The 14,921-nt window shown below is 45.3% G+C and overlaps 1 protein-coding gene across 3 annotated transcripts in view; it reads right to left on the reverse strand.

Annotated features, from left to right (window-relative positions):
* The window catches only part of ARIH2 (ariadne RBR E3 ubiquitin protein ligase 2), a 676,612-nt gene that overhangs the window by 36,116 nt on the left and 625,575 nt on the right, over positions 1 to 14,921 (reverse strand). For 2 of the 3 annotated variants that reach the window (XM_069643320.1, XM_069643318.1), the window contains one exon: positions 12,618 to 12,686. The exons of the other annotated variant lie outside the window; for it this stretch is intronic. In XM_069643320.1, coding sequence (XP_069499421.1) covers positions 12,618 to 12,686 — 69 coding nt within the window. The remainder of the gene's footprint in view (positions 1 to 12,617; positions 12,687 to 14,921) is intronic. 3 annotated transcript variants of the gene reach the window in all.

The raw sequence follows: 14,921 nt of genomic DNA on the forward strand, positions 1-14,921 counted from the left end.
CCAAGGTGTCTCTCTCAATAACTGAATATCTGGTTTCCGCCCCTCTCAGAGCTCTAGATGCAAAGGCAATGACTCTCTCTCGTCTTTGTCGAGTTGTACTAACGTTGCCCCCAAACCCAATAAACTGGCATCAACTACTAAAACTGTCTTGTCCATGGGATCAAATCTGCCAATTGAAGGTGCCTTACTGATACATCCTTCTATGTTCTCAAAAGCCGCATTACACTCTGCAGACCATTCAAACTTGGCTCCCTTCTAAACTATCGTTCTTATGGGAGCTAACACCATTAGCAAAATCTTTAATAAACCTGTGGTAATATTCGGCACGACCTAAAAAAGACCTCACCTGGTCTTTGTCTGTAGGTACGGGAGCCTCCTTTACTGCCTCCACAAGACACGTTTTCGGTCTCACACCCGACTCATCAATCTCGTGTCCCAAGTACTCTACCTTCCCAACCGCAATCTTGCATTTATCTCTTTTCACAGTCAAACCAGCCTCCGACAACCTGTTCAACACTTGTCTCAGAACCACATAATGCTCAGACTTCGAACCCGCAAATACAAGCATATCATCTTGAAACACCACAATGTTCTTCATTCCTTCCATGATTGTGTCCATTACTCTTTGAAATATGGCCGCTGCTGAAGAGAGGCCGAATGGAATCCTGCAATATCTAAAAGTACCAAAAGGAGTGATGAATGCTGTCAAATACTGGCACTCTTCTTTCAACGGAATTTGATAGTAAGCCTGAGAAAGATCAATCACAGAGAACACTCTTGCGTCCTTGAGAGTTGACAGTTTGTCACTTATTATCGGCAAGGGATGTCTGTCCACTAGAATGTTTCTGTTAATGTCCCTCATATCTACGCAGAGCCTTATATCTCCATTTGGTTTTGCCGCTACCACCACTGGAGACAGCCATTCGGAACTCACACTTTCTTCAATTATTCCTCTCTGTAATAGCGTCTCAATTTCAGTTTTGAGTTTCTCCCTCAAATCATGTGGTATTGGTCTCACTTTATGTATTTTAGGGATTGCTCCCGTCTTCAAGCGAATCTCGTGCTCAAAGCTTTTTAACATCCTCAAGTCACCTTGAAAAACCAGCGGAAATTCTTCTTCCCACTTGTCCCGGACTTCAGCGACTGAAACCTACTCCTCCGCACTTGCCTGAATTCTGATGCCCAGTTTGTGTTGTTCTTCCCAGCCTAACAATGATGAACCTTCTTGTGTCACATATACTTCTGAGTCACGACTTCTACCTTTATATTTAATAACAGCCTGGAATTTTCCCAATACATGGATTTTGACATTGCCATAAGCATATGGCTCTATCGTATGCTCCTTCAACTCACTCACTCTCCTTTGCAGACAAACTTCATATGTCTTCTTCGAAACCAGAGTCCATGGTGAGCAACTGTCGACTTTCAAAGTCACTACTCTACCATTCATAAGAAAAACATCTGTTGGGGCAGTGCCCCTTCTGAGACTTACAAAACATGTTTATTTTGAACTACTTGTGTCGTTTCCACATCTTCCTCTTGTTCCGAAACTCTTATAGATGACCCTATGTATTGCATTTGTCCTGCATCTGTACAAACCCTGGCGAAGTGTCCCTTTTTCTTGCACTTCAAGCAGAAGACGTTCCTAGCAGGGCAAAATGTGCTGGTAGAAATATGGCGATTGCTGCCACATTTATAACACTTGACATCCTTACTCAAGCTCGCTTTCTTGAATCCCTTCACAATCGCCACCTTTCCCCTCTTGTTTATCATTTTTCATGGTGGACATATATTTATGGGCTTGCTCCATACCTCTGGCTGTCTCTATCGCCACTTCCAAGGACACATCCTTCGTCAACAACATCTCTTGTATCTTCGTGTTATTAGTACAGCGTACTAATTGATCCCGAATGAGTGAATCAGTCAACACTCCAAATTCACATGTGTGACTCAACGATCTTAGAGCCGCTATAAAGTTCTCCACCGGTTCTTGGGAGTCTTGCACTCTCTGAAAGAATTTATGTCTCTCAAAAGTTATGTTTTTCTTTGCCTCAAAATGAATCTCCAACTTTCTCACAGCCAGACTATATTCATCTATCTCTCCTTGCCCTTCCAAAGGGGGCTGGGGCAATCCATCATATACTCCGACCCTCAGTGCCTAGATTATGTAATAGAATTGCTTCTTTCTTTCCCGCTGCAAATTTATCTCCTCCTATTGCCACCAGGTAAGTGTCAAAAATCTTTTTCCATCTGTCCCATCTTATTGGAGGCACACCTGGCTCGGATAGGAAGGGTGGGGGTCGAGGTGGAGCCATGCTGGCTGCTGCCATGATGAAAACAGTTGTGCCACAATAAATAGAACCTTCTTGTCAGTACTTATGTGTCTGACTATTTTTTTAATAGCCCCTTTTTCAGTGTCCTTTAATTGCCTCCTTTATGGAATCACTTGTGTGCCCTCTCTGCAGAGCATAGTTTACTTTAATGTACAACTTGTTTTCATGTGCCTGCTTAAAGTTTCCCGGCGTTCAATTCTTTCTATCTCTTTGGGCCGGTAGGGCTTGCTTTGCTGCTTTGCTGTGGGCGGTTCACAGTTTGTTTTGATCCGCCCCCCTGAGTCCGCCCGTGCCTCCCCCGTGCCTCCTCACCTCTCTTTGGGCCTTCTTCACGTCTTGTCAGGGGAGCGCGGCTGACTCTGCAGCCCGGCGTGGCTAAGTTTGCAGCCCTGCGCGACCCCACACAGCGTTTCAAACCGTGCCTCCGCTCCCCACAGCCCCCGCCGTCAGCCTTCCGCGCTGGTGAGGCCTATGGAGGGAGGGGCTGGGTGGGGCTGCAGCCGTTCACTGGGAGTCGGATGAATCCTGGGATGAATCCTTACCGCGAACCGCGGCTTGTGCGAGTACCGTGGCGGGCCCCGTATCCTCGTCGCCAATGTGAAGAATACGGGAGGCACTTGGAAAGTAAGTATTTTGAGTTTATTACAACAGGGCCCGCTTGCCCATCCACACAACATCGCTCCCAACGGCTCTCTCATAGTCACGCGAACCAAACTCCAAAGGAATACAAAGAGAATGGTTTGCGTGCCTAACATTCTGAATATGTCACTGAATACATCTCTACAGGGCACCCCTGTAAAATGGGGTTCGCTTTCACCCCACAAAAATGGAATTTGCAATGGGAAAGGAAGATATTCTTGAAATTATACAACATCTGAAAGGATCACAGGCTCCAAGACCCGATGGCCTGTCTAATGCGGCCCTAAAACAAGACCCTGAGGTTTGGGCAAATATGATGGAGCAGCTGTTGAGGTTGATTAAACCAGATTACGTTATCATGGAAAAAAGTAACTCTCATCCCAATCTTCAAACAGGGGGCTCGCGGTGAGCCTGCCAACTATCGGCCCATAGCTCTACTTGACCCTTTGGGCAAACTATTTGCATCATTTCTCTTGAAGAAATTAAAGTATTGGGCTAGACAAACCAACCGGCTGGCAACAAGACAGACAGGCTTTACTGCTAATGTGGGCACTAATATCAATCTCTTGGCATTATACCTGATTAAACATGAAGCTCTGTCAACTAAGACTACTGTTTATGCAATTTTCATCAATCTCACCATGGCATTTGATTCCATAAACAGGCAGAAATTATGGGCTAAACTGTCAGCGTGGAAGTGCCCGGCGGAGATAATTGAGCCAATTAAACTATCAATACATCAATCACAGTTAGACTTTCAAAAGATGGTGTAACAACCTCAGCAATCAAAACATGGAATGGCCTGAAACAGGGTTGTCCGTTGGCAGCCACTCTGTACAGTTTATTCACAGCAGACTATGAAGATATCAACGATTCCTTTCTAAATCCTCCAAAAATGTACTCTGTTCCAATACTGGTCCTAATCTACGCAGATGATATATTGATGGATAAAACAAATTCGGGTCTCAAAGTGAGTCTTCGGAAAATGGAAGATTATATGGCCTTTAACGGCCTAAAAGTAAATCCTAAAAAAACGAAATACATGACCTTGACAAAGCAGCATCCAAAGAAAAAAAAGCAATGTGAATTTCTAATCGATGGCAAAATAGTGGAGGAAGTTTCCACCTTTAAATATTTAGGAGTTCTAATTAATCAGTCGAAGAACGAGAATGAATGGGCATCTGACATAGAAGGGAAAACGCAGTATCTGTTAAGACAAGGATGTCTGCTTCAGTGAAAATTTTTAAAATTTTCCATGAAACCATTAATCACCTTTTGTCGTCAAAAGGTGATCCCCTTTATTACCTATGGGAGTGAAGCAACGTTGGGTGCAGCCAACATTAATTGGCAAAAACTGGAAGCCATATTCTGGAGGACAATCCTTCAGTTACCAAAGAATTTTCTGATTCTGCGCATAAGGCACGAAATCGCAACACAATTCTTGGACAATTCGATCTTTTGTGAAAAGTGCTTACCGATGAAGAAACCCCACCCATTCAAATACTACGGAGTACGAATGATGTATTGAACAATACCAAACTGAAATTGTGGGTTAAACAACTGAAGGAGAAATTGTTAAAAGAAGACATTTCCTTGGAAATGTTAACATATCGCCCATAACATGCCAAAGTAAAGCTACAAAGGAATGATTGGCTGAAGACTTGTAATGACCAATCAAAGTACGCTATGAACATCCATTGCGATGCTGATTTAAGAGCCATCAACGGGCCACCTCTATATTTGTTTATTTCCAGATCCAAAAGTTCGAGATTTATTTTTAAAAATCCTACTGAATCTACTTCCGACCCGTGAAAGTCTAACCGAAATTAGGCAATTACCATTCTCAGAAAGCCACTGCTGTTTTTGTATGGTGCTAGATGTACCTGAAACATTGTATCATTTAATTATGGTTTGTACGGCGCTGGCTCATAAGAGCCCTATTCGGTAAGTTTTTTGGAATTGCAACATATCAACTAGAGCCTGCCTCAAGATGGGACCAATTGCTGAGTTGGCAAGACAAAAAAAATTATTTTTACGCTCACGCAATTCATTGCTAACATATTAGACTTGGACATGAAACAGTCTAATGAAGTTAACTGACTATGATCACTGGGAGACCCAGAATGACAATGTGGATCCTGTCTTTCTTTTTTTTTCTCCTTTTTTCTCCCTTTTTTCTCTTTTTTCTTCCTTTTCTTTGTTTGCTCCTTATTAATGATGTTACGTGACATATTATTGGTCTTAACAAAATTGATTTGGAGGATGTACAGAAATGAAAGGTTTATTTACAAACGATCGTTTAATAAAAAAAAAAAAAAAAAAAAAATTGACTTACATTTTGTAACTTTCTAGACCCAGCACACACTATCTTACCATAGGGTGGTGGAGGGGTTACTTAGTATCCCCTTTGTCTAGTTTCTCAGGTAAAACATTTTTTGTTACCCTCCCTACAATTAATGGCTGGTGGCAGTGGTTTACTTCGTACTACCATTGTGTTTTTTTACTCCGGGCTGCGTTCGCAGCCATGGTAAGGTACCCATTGGTGCCCATTTCGTCAAAATGGCCCTGGTCGTCCTTTTTTGCCATTTCTTGTCGGGAAGGTCCTTCTTGAGATTTACTCTGCGCACCAAAACAGGTTTAGTCCCTCTGTTCGTTTTGTCTTTTGCGGGATTCACGAGTGAAGACCGCCACTGGCTCCAGCATGTCTAGCAGGGTCAGGAAGTGAGGGAAGTGCCCGAAATTCCCTATGCTTAATTCCCCTTGGTTACAGGAATGCACCCAAAGGTGATTGGCCGGCTGGCAGTCCGGCAAGGACAGCCACCCTGCTGTGTGATTGGCAGCCGGGCTGGACTGAATGGGAGAAACCTGCATAAAAGGCGAGGCTTTTTGGCTTGTAAGGCAGAGTCGACCACTGGACAAAGGATTTCAAAGAAGAACTTGGAAGAGAGACCTGCTGCAACTCATGGACCGATGATTTGCCCTGTGAAGCCCTGCTGCTGTGCTGAAGCTCTGAATTTGCCTCAATTAGATAAGCCCTGCAAGGACGACTTCTCCCTTTGAGTTGAGCTGAGGAACACCAGATTGCATGCGTTGCTTTTAAGCCGGACCTGAGCGATAGGAAGATCCTACGGACTTCCCTGATGCAGGACTGACCAAGACTGAGCCACCTCAACAGAGTGCTGGACCTCAGAAGCAAGGAAAGTCTGTAGTGGTATCCGAGAACCGCAGTGTTGCTATTTGCTGTCAGACGCGAGGAGCTGAAACACTGAAGAACCGCTGAATTGAAGTTTGACCATTGCTGCCGCTTATTTTCCCATTGTAAAGCAGGAGTCCCCAGACGTCCTCCCTCTTGTCCCCACGACTGTCTCAGGAACCACAGGATCTGCAGAGCTGTACAGGAACAGAAGCCAGCAGGAACCATTTCTTCTAACCAGAGGTACTGTAAAGTCTAAGAGATCTTACCTCTTGTTGTGTAGCCTTACTTGCTCTCAGTTGAGACCTGTCTTGGTTACCTTGCAGAGTTGCTAAAGCTTTGTCCCTCACAAGCCTCCCAGCTTGTGGCCCTTCAAGTGTTCTATTTTTCTACAAACATTTCTAAAAACATTGTGCAAGACATTTTACCTACCTGCAAAGATCTTCAGCTCCCCTTGATATTGTGCAATTAACATTGGCTGTCCTGTCTTCCTGAGATACTCTTCTTTAACTCTGACTCTGTGCTTTGGGCCTTTCCCCCAGGAAAAGGTTAATTAACTCTGCATTGGAAGGTGTCAAAAAGTACTAACCTGTTTATGAACTATTTGTTAACCTTTGTTTTATTCCTCTATTCTCTTTTCCACCAAACTCAGTATTGCACTAAATGTACCAGTGATAAATCAATGTCCACAGCGTCCTAGCTATTTAAGTCACCTGAGGGTGTAGGAAGTGTCTGTGTGCCATCCCCAATCGGTATCATCTGATTTAGAGAAACTAAGAGTGTGTGTTTGGAAGTATATTTAAGTGTTACATGTTTTGCTCCCTTTCTGACGAAGGCGTATATAACTGCTGTGAAATAAATGAATAATTGTTTTATCAAGAAACCTTGAGTGTAAGTGTTTATTTGAATAACTGCAACTGTGAAACTGTCAAAACATTACTGCACACATTGACCCCTCTTGAGATAAGCCTGGCTGCTCGACCACACTACTAATCTGTGTAGTTCAGACTTATACCAAAGTTTGGGTCCCTATTGCCAGGAGGTATAGGTTATTGTCGTGCACCCAAAGGGTACTGCATACAGTCTTGCCTAACACCCTCTGATTTTGTTTTTTCTGCCATGAGGGAACCCTATGACTACCGTTAGTCCAGAGAGAAAGAGATGTAAGATGTCCATGTTCCTTCTGCTCCAAGAGGGGAGGAAGGGCGGGCACATGTAAATCAAAGCAGATACAATCATAAGAAATGCTAATAAATTAAGTAATGCATGTCTTCTGATGCTCGTTAATCTGATTAGAATCACATGCTGTGCATAAACTAGCAAGCAGTACCCAGAGATGGTGGTGGGATGTGTGAAGGAAATGTAGCAAAGAGATGTCTCAGCACTGCTTGGCCCACCTAAGAGTCAGACCTAGAGTGCGCATTTAGGCAGTAGTGTTGTATAAAGGTGTGTACAGAACTCCAGGTTGCTGCATTACAAATGGACTCGAGAGGAACATTTGCAATAAATAATATGGAATTCCCAGTGCCCCGAGTAATGTGCGCTCTAGGCTTGAAGGGCAGAACTCACTTGTAAATAGCACAGTGTGATGCAGTTTACGATCCACTTTGAAATGGCTGATTTAGAGACAGAGTCCCCTTGTCTAACAGCGGTCACTGAAACGAAAAACTGGTTTGTTTTTCTCAGTGGTTTTGTTTTCTCCAGATAATACATCACCGCTCTCCTCACATCAAGTGTGTGCAGGCTTCTTTCTGCCACGTTAGTGGCGTTCTGGAAAAAGGTGGGTAGTTCTATTGATTGATTCACATGGAACTTTGAAATAAGTGTAGGCGCCAACCGTGGGTGAGTACGCAGGACCACCTTATCCTTGTGGATCGTGACAAATGGGTCTTAGAACTGAAAGGGCCTGCAGTTCACCAACTTTCCTTATTGATGTAACTGCCACCAGGAAGGCAGTCTTGTAAGTAAGTGCTTTAAGGCTAGACTTATGCATAGCTTCAAAAGGGAGGTCCCATTAGTCTAGTCAGTACAACATTCTGGTCCCATTCGGGAGCTGGGTTGGAGATGGGGGATGAAGTCTTAACCCCTTCCATAAAAGCCATGATCACTGGAATCTTCCACCACAAAACCTTCTTCTGGGACGTGGTGTAGGCTGAATGTGCAGCTAAGTCGACTTTTAAGGAATTAAAAACCAGGCCTAAGTCTAGTAGGTGAGTCAGGTATAGGACAATATGTGTTGTTGAGCAGTCAATATGATTGATGCTCTTGGAATTGCACCAAATGTTGAAGCGTTTCCATTTATTGGAATATTAATGTCTGGTGTTAGGTTTTCGCGCTTCTCCAAGTATGCCCATGCATCTTTACGGAAGTTGCAGGTGTCCGAACTCTATGACCTCAGGTACAAGGCTGCTAAGTTGAGAGTTTGCAGGCATGGATGAAGTGTTTCCCCCCTGTCTTGTGCAGCATGTTGTATGGGCATAGCAGCTTCCTCGCAGCTGCGACTGTCTTTGCCATCAGGTGAGAGAACGAGGGTTGGCAGACCCACATTCCAGTCACTATGATTCTGGTTTCTGGCTTCAACCCTGAGTTCTTGAGCCAGGAGAGCCTTTTGAGAAGAGTGCCCTGAGCCAGGCTCCGCCCCACCGCCTGTGCTGCATCCAACTTGTTTTTTAGGATGTTGTGGGTTACCCGTTTCCCTTCCGAGACAATCGCCAGTAGGCGTGATTGTACCGGTTCCGGGACTTCTTGGAGACGCTCCGGAAGTAGGTTCCATTGCACATCACTAACTCGCAAGAAGGGTTGTATTTGCTTTTCTTGTCGAATATGTTGCTGAAGTGGTGATGCGTTTGCCGAGGGTGTACCACTTTTTGAATACTTTGTCGGGTAGTGCTTCTGCAGTATACAACCATACACCGACCCTCTTCCTGGTAGTAGTGACTACCAGGGAGTCTGGAGTGGAATGCCCCCCGATGTACAGCGTGTCAGAGGGAGAGGTGCGAAACAGCTTTTCAACCAGAGGAGCCGACAGCCCTTTTAAGCGAAGGGGACAGCAACGAAGGTGCGATGCGCTTCTTTATGGAGTTTAGCAGTGGGATTGCCCGACTTGTGTTTTTTTCCCCTTTAATATGTCCTCTAAAAAGTTAGTGTCTTGTACAGCTTCCTGTGTGGCAATCTGGAAATGGTCCGCAGCTCTTTTCAGGATTGGATTAAAGGCCAGCTGATCATCAATAGTTGGAGCTTGCCTCTGTGGGGGCGAGGAGGGAGGATCCAGACAAATAGCATCTGGGTCAGGTTCTAGAGTGGGGGAAAGCCAAGGTGCTCCCCTCTACATGCTGATCTTGACCCCAATCTGGGCACTGGTCTGGTGTGTCCTGGTGAAATGGGATGTCTTCCTGACCATAGGGATCCTCATAGACCTCTTCAGGTTCCGGGAACTAAAAACTTCTTCCTGGGGATTTTGACTTGAAAGCTTCTGTACCTTTGGAAAACTACGGCAGGAATCCTCCTCCTTAGGTCTCCTATGGGTGATAAACCTCTCAGAAAAGTCTACAAACTCAGATAGTTTGTCCATTTAACTCTCAAACCTCACTCTGGTCTACAAAGGTGAATCAGAGGAGTCGGGCGTGGGGTGGGAAGGGAGGAGAAGAGGCTCTCCTGGAGGACAGGGGTCCTTAGAAGGAAGGGATTCGTCAGACAGATTCTTAGAGGGTCTGGGACACTTCCGAATACTCCTCTCGATGAGAGGATGTGCTTCTGGGCCCATTTACCGCAGAAACAATATTTGGGAGACTCTTGCGCAGCTCCGGTGGGTGAGAGGGAGATCGAGGCGCCTACAGACGTCGTTTTCGGCTAAGCTGAGACCTTTGGGGCTGACTTGCTCTTATACGGCGCCCTAGTGTTTTTTTGAAGAGGCGCCCTTATGGCTTGAACTCAAGGACGCATGCCGCGATGGTGGCTGCAGGGAGGGCGGGCAATCATGAGGATCGGTAGGCACTGTCGAACCTTGCGACGGGCCTGTTGGCTTCTGCTGCTTCCTCGACGTATCCAGGACTGAAGACCGCCTCGGAGTGTCTGGGGTGGGCAGGAAGTGCGTGAGGTGCCCAAAACTCCCTGTGCTTAGTCTCCTAGGAGACCCAAATGCACTCTTGCGTGATTGGCTGGCCAACTGTCCGGCAAGGACAGCCACCCTGCTGAGTGAGAGGCAGCTAGGCCCGAATGAATGGGGGAAAACTGTTTAAAAGGCAAGTCTCTTGGCTTGGAAGGCAGAGTCGACCACTGGAACAAAAGAACCGAAGATGAGCTGGAAGAGGACAGCTGCTGCAACTCCTGGACCGGTGGCTTGCCCGGTGCAATCCTGCTGCAGGTCCGAATCGCCATGTTCATCTCGACAGAGAAACCCTTCAAGGACGACTTCTCCCTTTGAGTTGGTAGGACCAATCAACTCGTAAGCCACCTGGACACCATTCTCGAAGCTGGTTGTATTATCCTCAGAGTGCTGCAGGAAACCGAATAGCCAGGGAGAAGGACAACAGTATGTGTGCTTCAAGACAGCTACCAGAATCGAAGAATTGCCAGTTTGCCAGCTTTGTGACCAGTCCCCGTGCAGTGCAGGAGTCCCAGACGTCCTCCCTCTTGTCCCCACGACTGAGGCTCAGGAACAGCGAGATCTGCAGGAACTGCCAGGAACAGACGTCTTCAGCTGTATCTTTCTCTTCATTGTAAGGTATTGTGAAAACGCAACCAAGAGAACTTACTGCTAAAGTAAGTGAAACTTTGGCAACTTGCAGGCCGAGTCAGCTTGTGACCCGACATATGAATCTTTATTCTATTAACTACTTCTGAGAACCGTGGCAAAGACCTTTCAGTTTAAATGCCAGAACCGTTTTTACTTATACAAGACTCTAGCCCATTGACCTTGGCCTACCAATTGCATGGGAACAACTCCTCTGGTGAACTCAAAATATTTGCACTGTTTAAGAGTAACTCTACTATTCGTTTTATTAATTTATGTCTTTTTGCTCCTACTTCAAATGCTCTGAATGCCATTTTGCACCTCCTTCAAAGTAGTTTAAATGCCTCAGAACCTGATAGTGTGAAATACTGTGGTATATGTTTGTGTGATATGGATTGCCTCCTTTTAGGCAATGTTTTCTAACTGACTGTAATAAATTAATACGTGTTTTACCAAGAAACCTTGAGTGTAAGTGTCTATTTGAATACGTGTAACTGTAGACCTCTGTGTAACCTCTTTACAAGCTCACATTCCCTCTTGAGATAAGCCTGGCAGCTCAGCTCGCTACCAAAAAATGTGTGGTACAGACTTATACCAAAGGTCGGTTTTGCTTACACCTGTAGTCAAAGTTGTGTGTAGTGGTCCCAAAGGGTACTGCATGCAAACTCTGCCTAACAATGATACTCTGTGTTTTGATTGTTTTCAGGATGTGCCATGCAGGTTGAATTGGTAGTTAGATTAGAATTTTCCAATGACGCCAGCATGCAGGGGTGGATCAGATGGCTATCGGCTGTTCAAAGGGAACCTTTTTTTATTCTGCTCTCCCTCATGCCGTTGGAAGTATCCATGCAAACCATGTGCAAATTACATCATTAAGAGTTTTCAGACCAGCTGGGTCTGGTAATGAATTATGTATGTATACAAATGTTTAACTGCGATTATGTCAAGACCTACCACAGACGAATCCTAAAAAGGGGTGTGTTCTACACATGAGTTGAAGATGGTGGTTAAAATATCAATGAGAATGTAAGAATTGGAGAAAGATGGGATTTCTTTGTAAAGGTTTTAATCAATCACGTGTCGGGGTGGTTTGTAATAAAATATATGCGAGTGTTTTAACTGTTGCAAAAATGTAATGTGTCAACTTGTGTGGCTCAGAGAGACTTGGGTTAGTTTGAATCCATAGGGTCATCAAGCAGTTTGTACAATAAACTTGCTTCACGTACGAAACATGCACTTGTTTCTTAGGTGGTGCGTCTGATTTGGGTTAAGCTGTTTAGGGGCCTACGCCTACACCCTTGCGCACAGAGATCAAACAGTCACCAGCAGATCACAAATGGTCACATGCTAGTGCCCAATAGGTTTTTACATTGTGCAAGTTTTGTAGAAAAGCATATGCTTCAAGGGGGAGCACAAGAATCCATTTGAAGGCAATATTCATTTACTCCGTCGTCCTACTCTTCCCACTTCCCAACTGGGTCGGAAATACCATTTAATAGACGATAAAATTGAAACTAATCATGCAGGAAAGTCTGCGCATTTTACTATTGGTTTATTTTATCGTAGTCCAGGCAGACCTTGGTTTTCTCATCAATAGTACTGACACACTAAAAGTTTGGTTGCAGAGTATATTGGGAGGGAAATAGGCAGACTGCATCACTAGATAATGTTTGATATCACATTCTAGGTTTCTAGCAGGGCAAAATAAGGACTTCCTTACCAGCTTCTTCCTGGGACCAGATTCCATGTAGTAAGCATATGGATATGTGTACTGTAGAGTGTAACGACACTGCAAAGAAAACAAGACCACATTAAGACAATACTTTCATGCTGAAATGTACAAATGACAGTATGTTAGGCAAGATTGTGTGCAGTACCCTTTGGGAGACTACAGCAACCGTGACCTCCTGGAAATAGGAACCCAACCTTTGGTATAAGTCTGTACTACACAGGTTGGTAGTGTGGCTGAGCAGCCAGGCTTATCTGAAGAGGAGTCAATATGAGCAGTAGGGTTTTTACACAAAGATTCACAGTGACAAGTATTCAAACAAAATCTTACACTCAAGGTTTCTTGATTAAACAATTATTAATTTATTTAACAGTCAGTTCAATAAGCCTTCTTCAGCAGTGCGCTGCTTTGTTGCTGGACTCTTCAAGTATACCCCTCCTGCTCTGCCCCCCCCACCCACACCCACGCCCCCCACCCCAAGTCCTCAGAGCCATCCCCCTTTACCCACAATCACTATTTAACAGCAGCGCATGCGCGCTCTTTGCGGAAGCCCTGTTTGTGTAAGGGCTGTTTACGTGGCTGTTTAGTGCTGGGGGGCCGAGCTATTATTGTTTCATTATACAATTATAACTGATAGTATGCACCAAATAGAAGTACCTGCGAGGTACCTCTTGGCCTCACGGTACTTAAGCGGGGGTGCAGTGAAAATCATGTACCCTTGTACTTTGAAAATTGACATGCCTGTGAATATTGGCAAGGCGGTGATCTTACGTGAAAAGTCCTTGGTGGCTCCTGCTGGTCGCCAACGGGTCTCCAGTATCCCATGTTCTACTCCACTGAGGAAGGGCTCTCGTAGGGCTCTGCTTAGTGCCTCTAATGTTGGTAAATATAAAGATATCCGAGCGTCCTATAAGGACGCGTGTAACATAAATGCCATTAATGATCCTTTGTTGTCAAGGGATGGGAGTGCAATGACCATGAAAGAAACAAGGAATCTGCACCGCCCAAAAATGAGTACAAATTTTGGGAATGGAATGCAAGTATTACCTCGAGGTCATCAGTTCATATCATCAGCGATTCAGGTTGACATGGATCCCAGAGTGGCGGAAACAGCTAATTTACAATTCTCACCAGAATTTAGAAATATGACTGCTCGAGTCCACTGGTAAAACCAAAAGTGTTATTAGTAACGGTGGCCTCTCAAACAGTGACTGAGTGAGACTCAACCCCTGACAAGACCATAACAACCAATCCGGGTAATCCCATGTATTAAAAATGTAATTTATGACATGGGGAAACTAACAGAGGGTTCCTCCAGCGAGATCATAGCCATGAAAAATACATCACGGCTGTCCAATGCTATTGCTGCTAAAAAAGCGTACACCATGTTCAATTCAGGCGGTGTGAGAGATCTTAAAAATATTCCCTCCGGTAAACTAACCAAAAATCAGAAAACAGGTAAAAGTTTAGTAGGATCCAAGTCGAAGCAGTTCTTTAAAGCACTCACTATACCAAAGAAAAGTGCCATAACTGCTTCACAGGTCATACACAAAATATATAAGCAGCAATCGCTACTCATATACAATGAGGGAAAATTAACCAATAGAACTAACAATCTGGCTCACCCTCTTTTAGATGCTCTAGTAAAAGAGGTGAGGAACGCTACCACAGCAGATTGCTTGAAAATGGGGGAAATCTAAAAATACCAAATGTGCAAGAGTCTCAGGCATTGACCTAGCAATTGATGGTGATAATGCAGCATTAAAAAAATCATAGTACTGGCCGCCAGGGGGCGCACAGATGTGGATCTCCTCCGTGCAAGCTCCGACCCACAGGCCTCAAAAGTGGCTTGAGCCCCCACGTTTGACCCCCCCCCCTGCCCACACAACAACGGCTGTCCAGGCTGTAGGAACTGGACCCCCACACACCGGACGAAAATCCGGAAGAAATTGGAGCGGTCTGCCTCGAGAAAAGTCTCCCGGACCGTGCCTCCCCCTCCAGGCCTTCTGCACAACACCCTCATCGAGCCCTGCGACCTGCAGAGGCCCAGGATTATCAGCTCTGCCCACCGACCTGTTGTGGAGCCATTGAGCCGCGCTGCGGTTCCCCTCGACGGCTGCTGCCCCTCCACTCTGTCCTCGGGCCCCCACAGAGTGGGGGGACCCTGTGTGTGTGAGGAGGGGCCGGACCTCTCCGCACTGTGGCCTACGCGGTGACAGCCCCAGACGTTATACAGACCGAGGTCCGACGATCATACGGGTGAGTGCCCACCTGCCACCCGGCGACGCACGGGCC

The sequence above is a fragment of the Ambystoma mexicanum genome, chromosome 2p (genome assembly GCF_040938575.1).
Source record: "Ambystoma mexicanum isolate Mex_15411 chromosome 2p, UKY_AmexF1_1, whole genome shotgun sequence".
Lineage (NCBI taxonomy): Eukaryota > Metazoa > Chordata > Amphibia > Caudata > Ambystomatidae > Ambystoma > Ambystoma mexicanum.